Raw genomic sequence first — 13,752 nt, 5'->3', positions numbered from 1 at the left:
CCTGGAGGGAATATGTCTTTATACAGGTATGGGATCCCTTATCCGGAAACCCATTATACAGAAAGTTCCGAATTACAGGAAGGCCATCTCCCATAGACTTCATTTTAATCAAATAATTCAGAATTTTAAAACCGATTCCCTTTTCTCTGTAATAATAAAACAATACCTGTACTTGATCCCAACTAAGATATAATTACCCCTTATTGGGGCAGAACAGCCCTATTGGGTTTATTTAATGGTTAAATGATTCCCTTTTCTCTGTAATAATAAAACAGTACCTGTACTTGATCCCAACTAAGATATAATTACCCCTTATTGGGGGAAGAACAGCCCTATTGGGTTTATTTAATGGTTAAATGATTCCCTTTTCTCTGTAATAATAAAACAGTACCTGTACTTGATCCCAACTAAGATATAATTACCCCTTATTGGGGCAGAACAGCCCTATTGGGTTTATTTAATGGTTAAATGATTCCCTTTTCTCTGTAATAATAAAACAGTACCTGTACTTGATCCCAACTAAGATATAATTACCCCTTATTGGGGCAGAACAGCCCTATTGGGTTTATTTCATGGTTAAATGATTCCCTTTTCTCTGTAATAATAAAACAGTACCTGTACTTGATCCCAACTAAGATATAATTACCCCTTATTGGGGCAGAACAGCCCTATTGGGTTTATTTCATGGTTAAATGATTCCCTTTTCTCTGTAATAATAAAACAGTACCTGTACTTGATCCCAACTAAGATATAATTACCCCTTATTGGGGCAGAACAGCCCTATTGGGTTTATTTCATGGTTAAATGATTTTTAACAGACAAGTTATGAAGATCTAAATTATGGAAAGATCCTTTATCCAGAAAACCCCATGTTCCAAGCATTCTGGATAACAGGTCCCATACCTGTATACGAATTATGGTTCAAAAATTCAAATGTCTGTGCAAAAAGTGCAAAAAAACTCAAACGCGAATGTAAAAATCTGCCATGTAAAAGCTTGGGAGTGTCTATACAAGCCAATGGGAGTGTCTATAGAAGCCAATGGGAGTGTCTATACAAGCCAATGGGAGTGTCTATAGAAGCCAATGGGAGTTTCTATAGAAGCCAATGGGAGTGTCTATACAAGCCAATGGGAGTGTCTATAGAAGCCAATGGGAGTGTCTATAGAAGCCAATGGGAGTTTCTATAGAAGCCAATGGGAGTTTCTATAGAAGCCAATGGGAGTGTCTATAGAAGCCAATGGGAGTTTCTATAGAAGCCAATGGGAGTTTCTATAGAAGCCAATGGGAGTTTCTATAGAAGCCAATGGGAGTTTCTATAGAAGCCAATGGGAGTGTCTATACAAGCCAATGGGAGTGTCTATAGAAGCCAATGGGAGTGTCTATAGAAGCCAATGGGAGTTTCTATAGAAGCCAATGGGAGTTTCTATAGAAGCCAATGGGAGTTTCTATAGAAGCCAATGGGAGTTTCTATAGAAGCCAATGGGAGTATCTGTAGAAGCCAATGGGAGTGTCTATACAAGCCAATGGGAGTGTCTATAGAAGCCAATGGGAGTGTCTATAGAAGCCAATGGGAGTTTCTATAGAAGCCAATGGGAGTGTCTATAGAAGCCAATGGGAGTTTCTATAGAAGCCAATGGGAGTTTCTATAGAAGCCAATGGGAGTTTCTATAGAAGCCAATGGGAGTGTCTATACAAGCCAATGGGAGTGTCTATAGAAGCCAATGGGAGTGTCTATAGAAGACAATGGGAGTGTCTATAGAAGCCAATGGGAGTTTTCCTTATTAATAAGTGAGCAGTTGATATGCGAGTTTATTGGATTTAGGAAGACAACCTTTAAAAATGGATAAATAAGCCCCTAAATCTTACAGAATCGTATTATTATGGGAGTTCTTGTTCAATGAGAAACGGGTTTCTATGAATCTGATCTCCCAAAGCTCAACCCCAGATTTACAAGTGATATTAACGAGTGCAAAGCTGTGATTTCTAATCAACTGCTCGTTAGTAATTTTTTTAATTAGGAGCTGAAACTAACGAGAAGAAGAAACATTCTGTTTTACCACAGTGCCAACAATGAATCTCTGCCACAATCTGTTTGTGAGGAACATTCTGTAACGAACCCACAGACACCGGAACTTCTAGAATCTGAGCAATTAATCTCATTTGGCTTCTTTGGTCAACTCACCAACTGGCGCACAGACGACTCTTCATTTCTCCAGGGAGGGGCCCCGCGGATCCGAGCTCAATCTCACTTTATAATACACGTTTTTCCGTGACTTTGGTTCCGGATTCAGCAGACTGTTGCACGGAACATTGGCTATTGGGCCTAATCAGTAAGCGCTGGATTCAGTAGAACCACACAGTTTGTCCTGGTTCTGTTTGGTGCCAATGGCAGCTGTGTTGTATGCACAGGAGCAGGTTATAGGGCGCAATGAAGTTTAAAGGGGAAGTTCAACTTAAATTAACGTTCGGTTTAATGTCTGACAACTTGCAATTGGTCTTTATTATTATTTATGATTTAGGTTTTTTTCAGCAGCTATCTAGTTGCTAGGGTCCAATTTAACCTAGCAACCAGGCAGTGATTTGAAAGAAACAAGAATATGAATAGAAAATGATCTAAATAAGAAGATAAGTAACAGTAACAATAAAACTGGAGCCTCACAGAGCAATAGGGTTTGGCTGCCGGGGTCAGTGATCCCCATACAAAAGCTGGAAGGAGTCAGAAGACCAATTGCAAAGTTGCTTAGAATAGGGCATTCTATCACATACTAAATGTGAATGTTTGTAATTAGGTTTCTAAATAAATAAAGCTCCTCAGTAGACAGAGTTACATACGGCTACATTGTACTCATCAGAGCAAATACTGTCAGGGTTGGACTGGGCCAGAGGGGCACTGGGAAAAAACCCGGTAGGCCACACCGACCCAGTCCGCTCCCTCCACCAATCGCAAGCGTCTGTGCATCTCTGGTGGGGGGAGGGATATGAAGTGCAACTGGGTGGGGGGCCCCAGGTGGCCCAAGACACCCCAGTCCGACCCAACTTATCTATAAACACAAATATTACAAAACCCAATATCTGCATTTCTGTGGTGGGAATGATGTAACATAGTAACATAGTAAGTTGGGTTGAAAAAAGACATACGTCCATCACGTTCAACCATAATGCCTATATATAACCTGCCTAACTACTAGTTGCCCCAGAGGAAGGCAAAAAACCCATCTGAAGCCTCTCTAATTTGCCGCAGAGGGGAAAAAATTCCTTCCTGACTCCAAGATGGCAATCGGACCAGTCCCTGGGTCACTGGATGTAGTTTTTTTGTAGCACAATTATCCAAGCGAGTGTGCCGTTAGGTTGATAGGGATCTCGAATGACACTTTATTTTCAAACACATACATTGGTTTAATCTGATTGGAACTACTCTATAGACAGAATGAGGCACTGGGTACCTACCTCTGGGAAACCGCCGGCCCCTCGCCATAGTCACTCCCATAAACCATGGGCAAGTCTGAGTCATTTACAGAAGAGGGTATTCAGGAGGGGGCAGTGCCCACCTTTAGAGGCAATAGGAGCCGGACCCCCCACCCCACCCCATTGGCTGGGCAAGTCTCTTTAGGTGTCCGTACAGCTGGGCAAGTCTCTGTAGGCGTCCGTACAGCTGGGCAAGTGGGACAGGGGGAAGAAGTCGCTGATGGCGCTCAGTGTGCCCCCTAGGGTGCGGCGTTGGGTGGTGAAACAAAGCTGGATATTGCAAATGAAACAGCAATCACTAGGCACACAAATGAAAATACTGCCCGGGGGGGGCACTAGGAATGCTCGCCGCGTCCGACTGTTCCGCCCTTGCATGCGCCTATTCTCGCCTTCAATCTTTTTCATGCAACTTTTTTTTTTTTTTTTACATTTTTCATTTTTTTTCTTCAATTGAGTGCGATTAACATCCTAGATTGTACAGGATACAGGACATTTATATTTTTGATTTCAGAAAACACAGAAGCGGACATGCCCTCTTCCAGTTCTAGCGGAGAATGGGGCCCTCGGCTCCTGGAAGGACCTTTCCTTTCCCATAGTCCTTCAGGCTTCGCAGGCAGCAAAGGGCTTTACAGAGTAAATGAGGCGCAGGTCCGATTCGCACGTCGGAGGGGGGGGGGTCGGTGTGGCCGCCCCTGGGGAAGGTGTTGGACACTGCGCCGGCGGAGAGTGCTGGAGCTGAGTAACCCACGCAGAGGGACAAGTTCTAAGTACCGGTCCATAGAAAGGATCAAATCGTTCAGCCTAGAACTGATACCACTTCTTGTCTTTGTATTTCAGCATCAGCTGCAACAGAAGGAAACATGAAAGTGACATGTCCTTATGCTTTTATAGCAACATGTATCACTAATAAGCAGTATTTACTGATATGTTTGTGGTCTGGCAGGTACTTGCTGGGGGGGGAAGCCCAAATAAGCTCACAATTAGCAGATGAGGTTTGAGCGCAGGGATTTGCAGTTTCACACTAGCGGCGTGCCGGGTAAACTAGTCATTTGCAAACAAAATCAAAATGCTGGTTCCGCCCCACTCAGTGATTAGTAAATACTTATTTAGAAAGCAGATTTTAGTACTATAAAATATAACTAAATGGTGTGTATTCATAGAAACCAGACAGAAATCCCATAAGGTTACAAGCCCTGCTCCGAGACATTAATCATGGGTGGAGCTATTATTACAGTGAATAATCTGCATAGCTAATTCCTTATATTTGAATCTCATGTGATTGGCTGTAATCACGCTACTTACTCCCACCATGTTTGCATAATTAAGCCTTTGGTTCCACAGCTCTCCATAAAACACAATTGTTTTCATATAATGATGAAAATACTAGATATCTTTATTAATAACAATAATACATTTTTGCTCACTCATTTCTGATTTTACTGCCAGGCAGGGATGAACTGGGGGGTGAAGGGCCCACCGGGGCTGCTTCCCCAGGGGCCCCCACACCCGCCAAAGAGCCCCCACTGTGGTGGAAAACATTAGAAGGGGGTTATCATTAATTATGTGTGGGCCTATTATTGCCAAGTCTTAAGATCCCCATACACAGGCCAATAGTAGCTGCTGATATGGGTCCCTTGGACCAATTCGGCAGCTTATCGGCCCATGTAGGGGCAGAAACGAGGGGCCTGCCTGACCGATATCTGGCCTAAAATTGTCCCGGATCGGGGACCGCAACCGACTGCCCCATTGCCACCAATATAATTTGATCGTTTGGCCCCAGGGCCAAATGATCGAATTTTCTTTTTTTTTTTACCTAAACGCTCCCGATATCACCCACCCGTAAGTGGGGATATCTGGTGAAGATCCGCTCGTTTGGCAATCTCGCGAGTGAATCTCAACGCCAAGTGAGCGAATCTCAACGTGTATGGGGACCTTTAGATGTGCAACTGAACTAATTTAGGGCAGAGTCAGGTGGGCCCAACCTCCCCTCTGTCCCCGCCTCACTTTGGGACAGTAAAGCAGGACAGAGCTCCCCTGATTTGGGGGGGCCCAATCCATAACGCAAATTGTCAGAAGAAGACAAACTGCCATTGGCTGAGGGCTTGGAACATGATATGGCCACTTGGCGCTCCCTTGGCCACAGAAGAAGAAGAGAGCACACCCTGCCCTCCTCTCCATGCCAGTTAGCTATGCCTGGGGGTCTCGAGGCCAATGGCACTGCCAGCCTACCCAATGGCCACTAGAGGGCGCACACATACAATCCATTCTGTACCTCATGTGCATGTTTAGAAAAGGCTTCAGCGCTGGACATCATGGCTGCCGTAGTGTCCTCCAGTTCTCCCAGCCTCTGTCCTCTCTCATCCAGAGCGATGCGAGCTCTGTGCAAGTCGCCAGCAACCCCACTTGCTGCCCCTTTTACCCCCTCAATCCCTCCGGGCCCCGGGATGTGCTGTGCAAGGCTCCGAGAGGCTTTTCCTGCTGTGGCCTCACCAACTGCAAAGAAAACATACAGCAGAGATTACCATCAGCACCATGTACTGTACCCCCATAACACACGTCCCAATACCATTGGTTGGAAAGTCCATGACAATACACTGTATGGGCCTATCACAAACCTCAGAGCTCCCAAATCCCAAGACTCTCTATGGGGAACTTACAGAGCTCTTCTCTGTCGAAGTTCTGGGCACTTCCACCAAACAGGACGGTCAAGAAGCCCTTGTTCTGCGCCTCAGGGGTCTGTACCAGTGAGAACAGGTCCCCCAGCATCTCCTGAAAGAGAAAAAAATGTGAAACCAATTCAGAGTTTCAGTCAATTCCTTAAAGGGCTTGTTCACCTATAAATTAAATTCAAGTATTTCATAGACATTGATATTCTGAGACAATTGGTTTTCATTTTTATGGCTTTTCGGTTATTTAGCTTTTTGTTCCGTAGCTCTGCAGTTTAGAAATTTAGCACCTATCTGGTTGCTAGGGTCTTGTTTACCTTAGCAACCAGGCAGTGATTTGAATGAGAATCTGGAATATGAATAGGGGAGGGACTGAATAGAATAATAAGGAATAAAAAGTAACAATAACAATAAAACTGGAGCCTCACAGAGGAATTGGGTTTGGCTGCCGGGGTCAGTGACCCCCATTTGAAAGCTGCAAAGATTTAGAAGAGGAAGGCAAATCCTTAAAAAAAATATAACAAATAAATAATGAAGACCAATTGCAAAGTTGCTAGGAATAGGATATTCTATAACATACTAAAAGTTAACTTTAATGTTCAGCCCAGTCAAATCCAAACTAAAAGTGAAGCCCTGGATGGGGGAATCATCGTTACTCAATGAACAATGCAATTTATACAAATGGCGCCAAAGTATAAGGGGCAGATGTATCAAAATGTGAGATTAGAGCTCCCCACAGAAAGATTCAGCCACTTTCTATTCATTCCTATAAGAAGTAGGAGAGGGGCCAGGGAGAAGGGACTAAGGTCCAGCAGACCCCGTGGTCCAGGCCACCCTTCTGCCCAGACCCCCTCGCAACTGGGGGGTGTGCTGTATGTATAGTGACGCCACTGAAGAGAGGGGCTGGGGAAGGGGGTACTCACTAGAGCTATAGAGAAAGCAGACCCCATGGGCCCCCCTGCAACCGCAGGATCTGCTTCCTCTATAGCTATGCCACTGGCTACCGTGGGCAACTTATCCCCCCCAAATGCTTTCCCACCGGCAATAATGAAAATGGCCAGTGGGGAAACATATGTGGCGCTCCATTGTTTCCTTGCGAGCCATGTTGTACCCTACAGGGAGTACACACAGAGCAGGTAGATCCCACACACACACTGCTAACGGGAACACTAACGGCTGTGCCATTTATAGCAGCCTCTAGGCATTGGTGGCACTACAGTGAATAATCTGCATAGCTAATGAGCCGCACTTAGTAATTTATTTCTTATATTTGTATCTCATGTGATTGGCTCTAATCACGCTACTCCCACCATGTCTGTGTAATTAAGCCTTTAGTTCCATAGCTCTCCATAAAACCCAATTGTTTCCTAGACTAGATTTCTTTATTAATAACAATAATACATTTAGGGACACAGTTACTAAGTAATTTTGAGAAAAAGTTGATTTTTTTTTCACTTCAAGATATTTTAGAGATTTACTAAATTTTTCTGAAATTTTTAAGAAATATCCCCCCCAAAATTACTCCCATAATTTGTAATTAATATTTAGTTAACTTTTTTGTGTAATTAAAAAAATGGCAGATTTGATCTGTCAAGTACCATTGAGTCCTATGGAGGCTTAGAATAGTGGAGGAAGAGAATACATTTTCACCCAGTTTCAAGGGGAAGTTAACCCCCTCATTGTTTCTGTTTCACCCACTTTCAAGGGGAATTAATCTCCTTTGTTTTCTATTTCACCCAGTTTCAAGTGAAACTTAAACACATTATTGTTTTCCATGAGTGAATGCCAATGCTCCTAAAATGGCCACTGGAGGACTTCCTGTTTGGGACTGGGGGGTACAGGGCCCACTGGACTGCTTCCCTAGGGGCCTCCACACTCTCCAAGGGGCCCCCACTGCGGTGGAAGAAATTTGAAGAGGGTTATCTATATCTATGCACTGCAATGGTATCTGCCCCGGGGGGGGGCAGTTGTACAGTGTTATGGCTCTCATTTCATAAGCAGATGTCTCTTGTGTTGTTAATCAGAAATCTTCGAGGAAAGTTAGCAGCAGGTGCCCTTAATGCAGGAAGGAAATCAGAGGAAGCTCTAGAACACTTCACAACAGAAGGTTTTTACATTCACTGAGCCCTCACTCCTGGCACATATCACGGTACCAAGTGCCATGCTGAGATGGTCAAGTGAAGGGATTGATACATTAGTGCTAATACACAGTGCTAACTGTCACCCAGACACTCCCACTCATGACTCTCACTGCCGGCCTTGGCTACGTGATGCCAGCCCCACTCCTTACCTGCAGGCTGTCACACATCTCCTGGCTGTGGGTGATCCGCTGGATCTCAGTGGGGGATGCCAGATACAGAGCTTGCCCCCCATTAGTGAAGCAGAAAGTCCGTGCTATTCTCATATCCGTGAGGGGCAGGTAATTTACATCCAGCAATGGCCGCAGGCTGGGGAGGCTGCAATGGCAAACATTACATTCACCATCACATTTGATGAAAGGTGATCACTGTATATGGCTTTTATCTCATTATATACCCTTACATACCATTGTGGTTATTTATTAATGCAGCTTTGTCACAGAGCAACTCTGTTTAAAGTAATATCCTTATCATTTACAGTAGGGGGTACATTATCCCTTATAATACATGAGTGATACTCAGAGTTCCCTGTATAACTCAGCCTGCAGCCTTGTGCCTTTATATGGGGGGCACAGAACCCCTCAGTGACTGCTAATATCCTTATCATTTACAGTAGGGGGTACATTATCCCTTATAATACATGAGTGATACTCAGAGTTCCCTGTATAACTCAGCCTGCAGCCTTGTGCCTTTATATGGGGGGCACAGAACCCTTCAGTGACTGCTAATATCCTTATCATTTACAGTAGGGGGTACATTATCCCTTATAATACATGAGTGATACTCAGAGTTCCCTGTATAACTCAGCCTGCAGCCTTGTGCCTTTATATGGGGGGCACAGAACCCCTCAGTGACTGCTAATATCCTTATCATTTACAGTAGGGGGTACATTATCCCTTATAATACATGAGTGATACTCAGAGTTCCCTGTATAACTCAGCCTGCAGCCTTGTGCCTTTATATGGGGGGCACAGAACCCCTCAGTGACTGCTAATATCCTTATCATTTACAGTAGGGGGTACATTATCCCTTATAATACATGAGTGATACTCAGAGTTCCCTGTATATATATGGTTTACATTACTGGAACAATTACAGCTACAGGATTCCTTATCATTTTTCTCTGTAATAATAAAACATTACCTTGAACTTGATCCCAACTAAGCTGCATAAATCCATATCGATGGCACAACAATCCAGTTGGGTTTATTATTAAATGTTTAGATGATTTTTAGCTGAGTTAAGGTATGGTGATCCAAATTATGGAAGGATCCCCTATGCGCCAAACCCCAGGTCCCAAGCACTGGGGCAGCAGACACCATACCTGTACTACCTGTAGCTATACAATTAATACAATCCAATTCTCCTTATTTAAATGATTATTTTTCAGTGAGGTGACGATACCTTATGGTCATGATGTGGCCATTGGCGCAGAAGCACGCCAGCAGAACGCTGTTGCACAAAGTGACCACATCTGCCCGCAGCAGGAAGGAGGTCTCAGTAATGTTGTGCACATACAGACATGTCTGGGAGGGCAGTGAGAAAACTTTGGCTTGTTTCTCTGAGCAGATAACGGCAAACTGGTGATCCCCCATGTCCTGGGAGGATGAAGGTGAGAATGTGACCAGTTTGCGTTTCCGTGTTCTCTCGTTCTCCTCCGTACTGTTGGGGTCTCTCCAGATCTCATAAGGTGGGTGTATATAGGTGCCGGTGCAGTCCAAGCAGGAGAATGTCAGTATGGCTCCCTTCAGCATTAATACAGAACCTAGGGAAGCAGGGAGAGGGTTAATGGTTAAGCAGAAGGAGATATCAGGGGCGTAACTAAAGAGAAAGCAGACCCCGCGGTCGTAGGAGAGCCCAGGGGACAGGGACTCCCCGGTTTGCTTCCTCTATAAAAGTAAAAAAATCACCCCCCCCCCCCAGATGCTTTACTACCTGCGGCCAGGGATAGGGGTGCAGTGGGGGTAGACTCCAGCGGGGGATGGGAAGTGGGCGGGGACAGTGGCATTTCTAGCCCCCGATCCACCTGACGGGGGAGTCCAAGTAGAGAGATTGGCCCTTCCAAACATTTTTTTACAGGGTGTCCCGGCACACCTTAGTTATGCCACTGGGAGACATATTTGTACCTTTTAATGGAGCCAGAAATGGGCAGGAAGGTGAGGAATGTACCATGGGGGCAGTTGATGAGGGGTGTGACTGGAAGGCTTCCAAACAGACAGGAGAAGGGCCATGTAGTATTTACCTTGGGTGCCAATGCTCCCTGGCCTGGCTCTGGGCAACATAGAGGGTGTAACAAGCTTCCGGAACCTTCCAAACTGACATCACTGTTAGATGAACAGCAATGATACACTAGCCCAAATGTGATAAATACTGTCCTAAAACCATGTGCAAAAATCAGAATAATTATATTTTAGCCACGATGCAAAATTTTACCCAATATCCCAGCTACAGTGTTATTGTCACTTTTCTTTCTATTTACGCCCCCCCCCCCCCCCTCTATTCATATTCCTGTCTCTCTTTAAGACTAGTGATGTGCGGGTCGGCCTGATACCAACGGGTTATTGCAGCCAAGCAGCTGTTCCATTGGTACATCTGTGCTTTAGAGTGCTGCTATGGTGGAGTGCGTTCAGCCTGCTGGTGATTGGTTATTTCTGTGGGTAGAGGTAGGTTTCTGGGGCTCCTTACCGCTCGGCGACACCATGACTGGCTCCGTTAGTCTCTGTTCCTCTGTAGGAGGCATGTTGATAGAAATGAGCAAAACCATCCCCAGACTGGTGCCCATCCACAGACACGGCGAGAGGGACTGGTCGTTCTTACGGGCGAAGGACTCCATGAAGTAGAGAGCGGTGATGACTTCCTTGGCATCCTTGTCGATGCTGGAAACGCTGGAGCTGCGGGAGCGGCTGAACGAGCTCTCACGACTTTCTGCACAAAGAGTCAATGGAAGAATACGGTGTGAGACAACAGCGAGGGAACATTTTCTTTTCAAAAATAATATTTTTAATTCCCTGATTGCTCTGGGGTTTAGCCAGTGGCTCAATATCCCGATCAGCCCCAGTACAATCTGTAACAACCCCCAAAGGGCAACTTCTTGGACATCCCTGGAATAAATTCTCAGTCTTTACCTATTTACTTGCAAGAAAGTATTAATATAATTCGGACAGTATTTCAATATTTTGTCATATTATCAAGATATTAGCAGTTTTTAAACTTGTAATGAATTCAAACAATAAATGGAAGTGGTCCTGTGACATTGCTCTGTTTAGAACTGACCAGAGAACATCACAAGCTCTACCTCCATTTAACCCAACTGTAGCCAGTCCACTGAAATGGCCAGCAGGTGGTGCTGTTGTTTTTTAAATTGATTACGTACATTTAAAAACTGCTAAGATCTTCAAAAGTAGAAAAGAAAATGAATGTAAACTGCAAAAGGGCTTAGAAGAGCACTCTAGGCAATTTTACATTAATCTGTTTGTAAGATCCGCTCACTTGACAAGATCGCCAAGGGGCCAAACAATCAGATTAAAATGGCATTGCATTTTCTTCAATAGAATATGTACCTGCAGTGCAAAGAATAATACAGTAACAAAAATTACTGTTTTTAATTACAAATCATTTTGAGATTATTGAAAAAGCTGTATGTGTTGTGTACTGAAATACTGCTAAAATTGCATTTTCTTTCATTTTTCTAAAGTGTATATTGCCCCCTTCCCATTGTTCTGCTGTGTGCCTGAGTCTGAGCTTTCAGCCAGCGCTACACATTAGAACTGCTTTCAGCTAACCTACTGTTTCTCCTACTCCCATGTAACTGGAGGAGTCCCAAGCCGGACTTGGATTTCTTACTATTGAGTGCTATTCTGATACCTACTGGGAGCTGCTATCTTGCTCCCTTCCCATTGTTCTGCTGATCGGCTGCTGGGAGGGAGGGGGGGTATCACTCCAACTTGCAGCGCAGCAGTAAAGTGTGAGTGAAGTTTATCAGAGCACAGGTCACATGGCTGTGGCACCCTGGGAAATGAAGAATATGGCTAGCCCCATGGGAAAAACAGATTACAATGCAGGATTCTGCTGGAGAAGCTCTATTAACTGATGGGTTTGTAACAAACAGTTTTCCCGTGTCAGTATTGATTTAAACTCATTAAACATGAGGAATTACAGTATATTGGGGAAGTTACTTAGAATTACACCTTTGTTATTATGCAAAAATGTATATTTATATATGTATGTTACGTTATGCCTGGGTTTTATATTTTGGTACATTTTGAATTATTTGCCTCTCTCGGCTCCTTCTCTTTAAACACTAAAATAAAAATGACTAATGGAACTGGGCAAAGTGTTTATTTCTATCCTGTCTTGGCAGATGGAGGCACCGGCCTCGTGTTAGTTACCAGCTCTGCTCTTGGGTTCAATGGCACTACTAGAAAAGAACAAGAGGACTTTCTAGAAGCACATTCCCTCTCCGGCATTGCTGGGCCTTTACATAATAAACAGAAAACACAGCCGACCCAAGGAAATTGCATCTGAAAGCTGACCTTGGCTACGCCCAATCACAAGCTGGGAGGATCCTTACTGTATGTAACATGAATGTTATTATGTTAACAATTCTAAATACAGAGAGAATGTAGAGTGGGGGTGATGCTGCTGCCCTTCAGCTTCCAGGATCCTTTGTGCACATTGGGGGCTTAAAGGAATAAAGGTACAGGGCAGCCACTCACCCTGCCTCATACGGGACTGACTCTTTATATACATGGCTCTTTATATATATATATATATATATATATATATATATGATTCTTTATATCAAAGGCTTTTTATATAGATGATTCCTTATATAGATGCCATGCTGAGTGTAAGCCTTTAGGCAGCTGTATATAGAATTCTTCTACACAAACTACAGACTCTTTTCCTACTTCCCATTACAAACATCACTGGGGATTCACCAAACCCAGGTACTGGCTGTGGGCAAATACAGGGAACTTTACGTAAGACAAATAGCAAACCAAGTCCAAAGAGCATTTTTGGGAGAAAACTGGAAGCAGGGGCTCAATGAACATGTTAAAGTACTAGCCACTATGGATCTGGCTCAAGCCCCGCCTACATCCTGGGTTTGGCGAATTCCATCTAATTCCACCCACTAACATCTATTACTCACAGATTCTAAGACACGGCTAGGACACACTCGCTACTACTGTACATGGCGCTGCCACCGGCACACTCACCTTTGTCGGCCCAGGGGTTTGGAGAATAGTGGCCCTCGTCATTTGAGAAAGTATTGACTCCGTGTAATTGCTGAAGCATTGCCCGTCTGGAAATGTAACCTACTGCTACAGAGACCGTGTATTGCAAAAGGACAGCAACAATGGAAGCAACAATTATTTCCATAAAGGCAGAAAAACAACATCCCCACTACCCCTTAAATATTGGCAAAAACCAGCCTGGAAGGATATACTGACTTGCGGATTTAATCAATTCATCATATATTT

The 13,752-nt window shown here is 44.1% G+C and overlaps 1 protein-coding gene across 10 annotated transcripts in view; it reads right to left on the bottom strand.

Annotated features, from left to right (window-relative positions):
• Positions 1 to 3,343: 3,343 nt before the first annotated feature.
• Positions 3,344 to 13,752, bottom strand: part of stxbp5l (syntaxin binding protein 5 like) — a 111,322-nt gene continuing 100,913 nt past the window's right edge. For 6 of the 10 annotated variants that reach the window (XM_031896436.1, XM_031896435.1, XM_004912293.4 and 3 more), the window contains 7 exons: positions 13,489 to 13,593; positions 10,955 to 11,194; positions 9,674 to 10,034; positions 8,422 to 8,587; positions 6,123 to 6,234; positions 5,738 to 5,958; positions 3,344 to 4,308 (listed from right to left, as the gene is read on the bottom strand). In XM_031896436.1, the coding sequence (XP_031752296.1) occupies positions 4,267 to 4,308; positions 5,738 to 5,958; positions 6,123 to 6,234; positions 8,422 to 8,587; positions 9,674 to 10,034; positions 10,955 to 11,194; positions 13,489 to 13,593 (1,247 nt within the window). In that variant the 3' untranslated portion in view covers positions 3,344 to 4,266. The remainder of the gene's footprint in view (positions 4,309 to 5,737; positions 5,959 to 6,122; positions 6,235 to 8,421; positions 8,588 to 9,673; positions 10,035 to 10,954; positions 11,195 to 13,488; positions 13,594 to 13,752) is intronic. The other 4 variants (XM_031896439.1, XM_002941846.5, XM_004912298.4 and 1 more) reach the window with 2 other exon arrangements.

The sequence above is a fragment of the Xenopus tropicalis genome, chromosome 2 (assembly GCF_000004195.4).
Source record: "Xenopus tropicalis strain Nigerian chromosome 2, UCB_Xtro_10.0, whole genome shotgun sequence".
In the NCBI taxonomy this organism is placed as follows: domain Eukaryota; kingdom Metazoa; phylum Chordata; class Amphibia; order Anura; family Pipidae; genus Xenopus; species Xenopus tropicalis.
The sequence above is the reverse complement of the archived record's forward strand: the minus strand, read 5'-3'. Positions and strand labels throughout refer to the sequence as shown.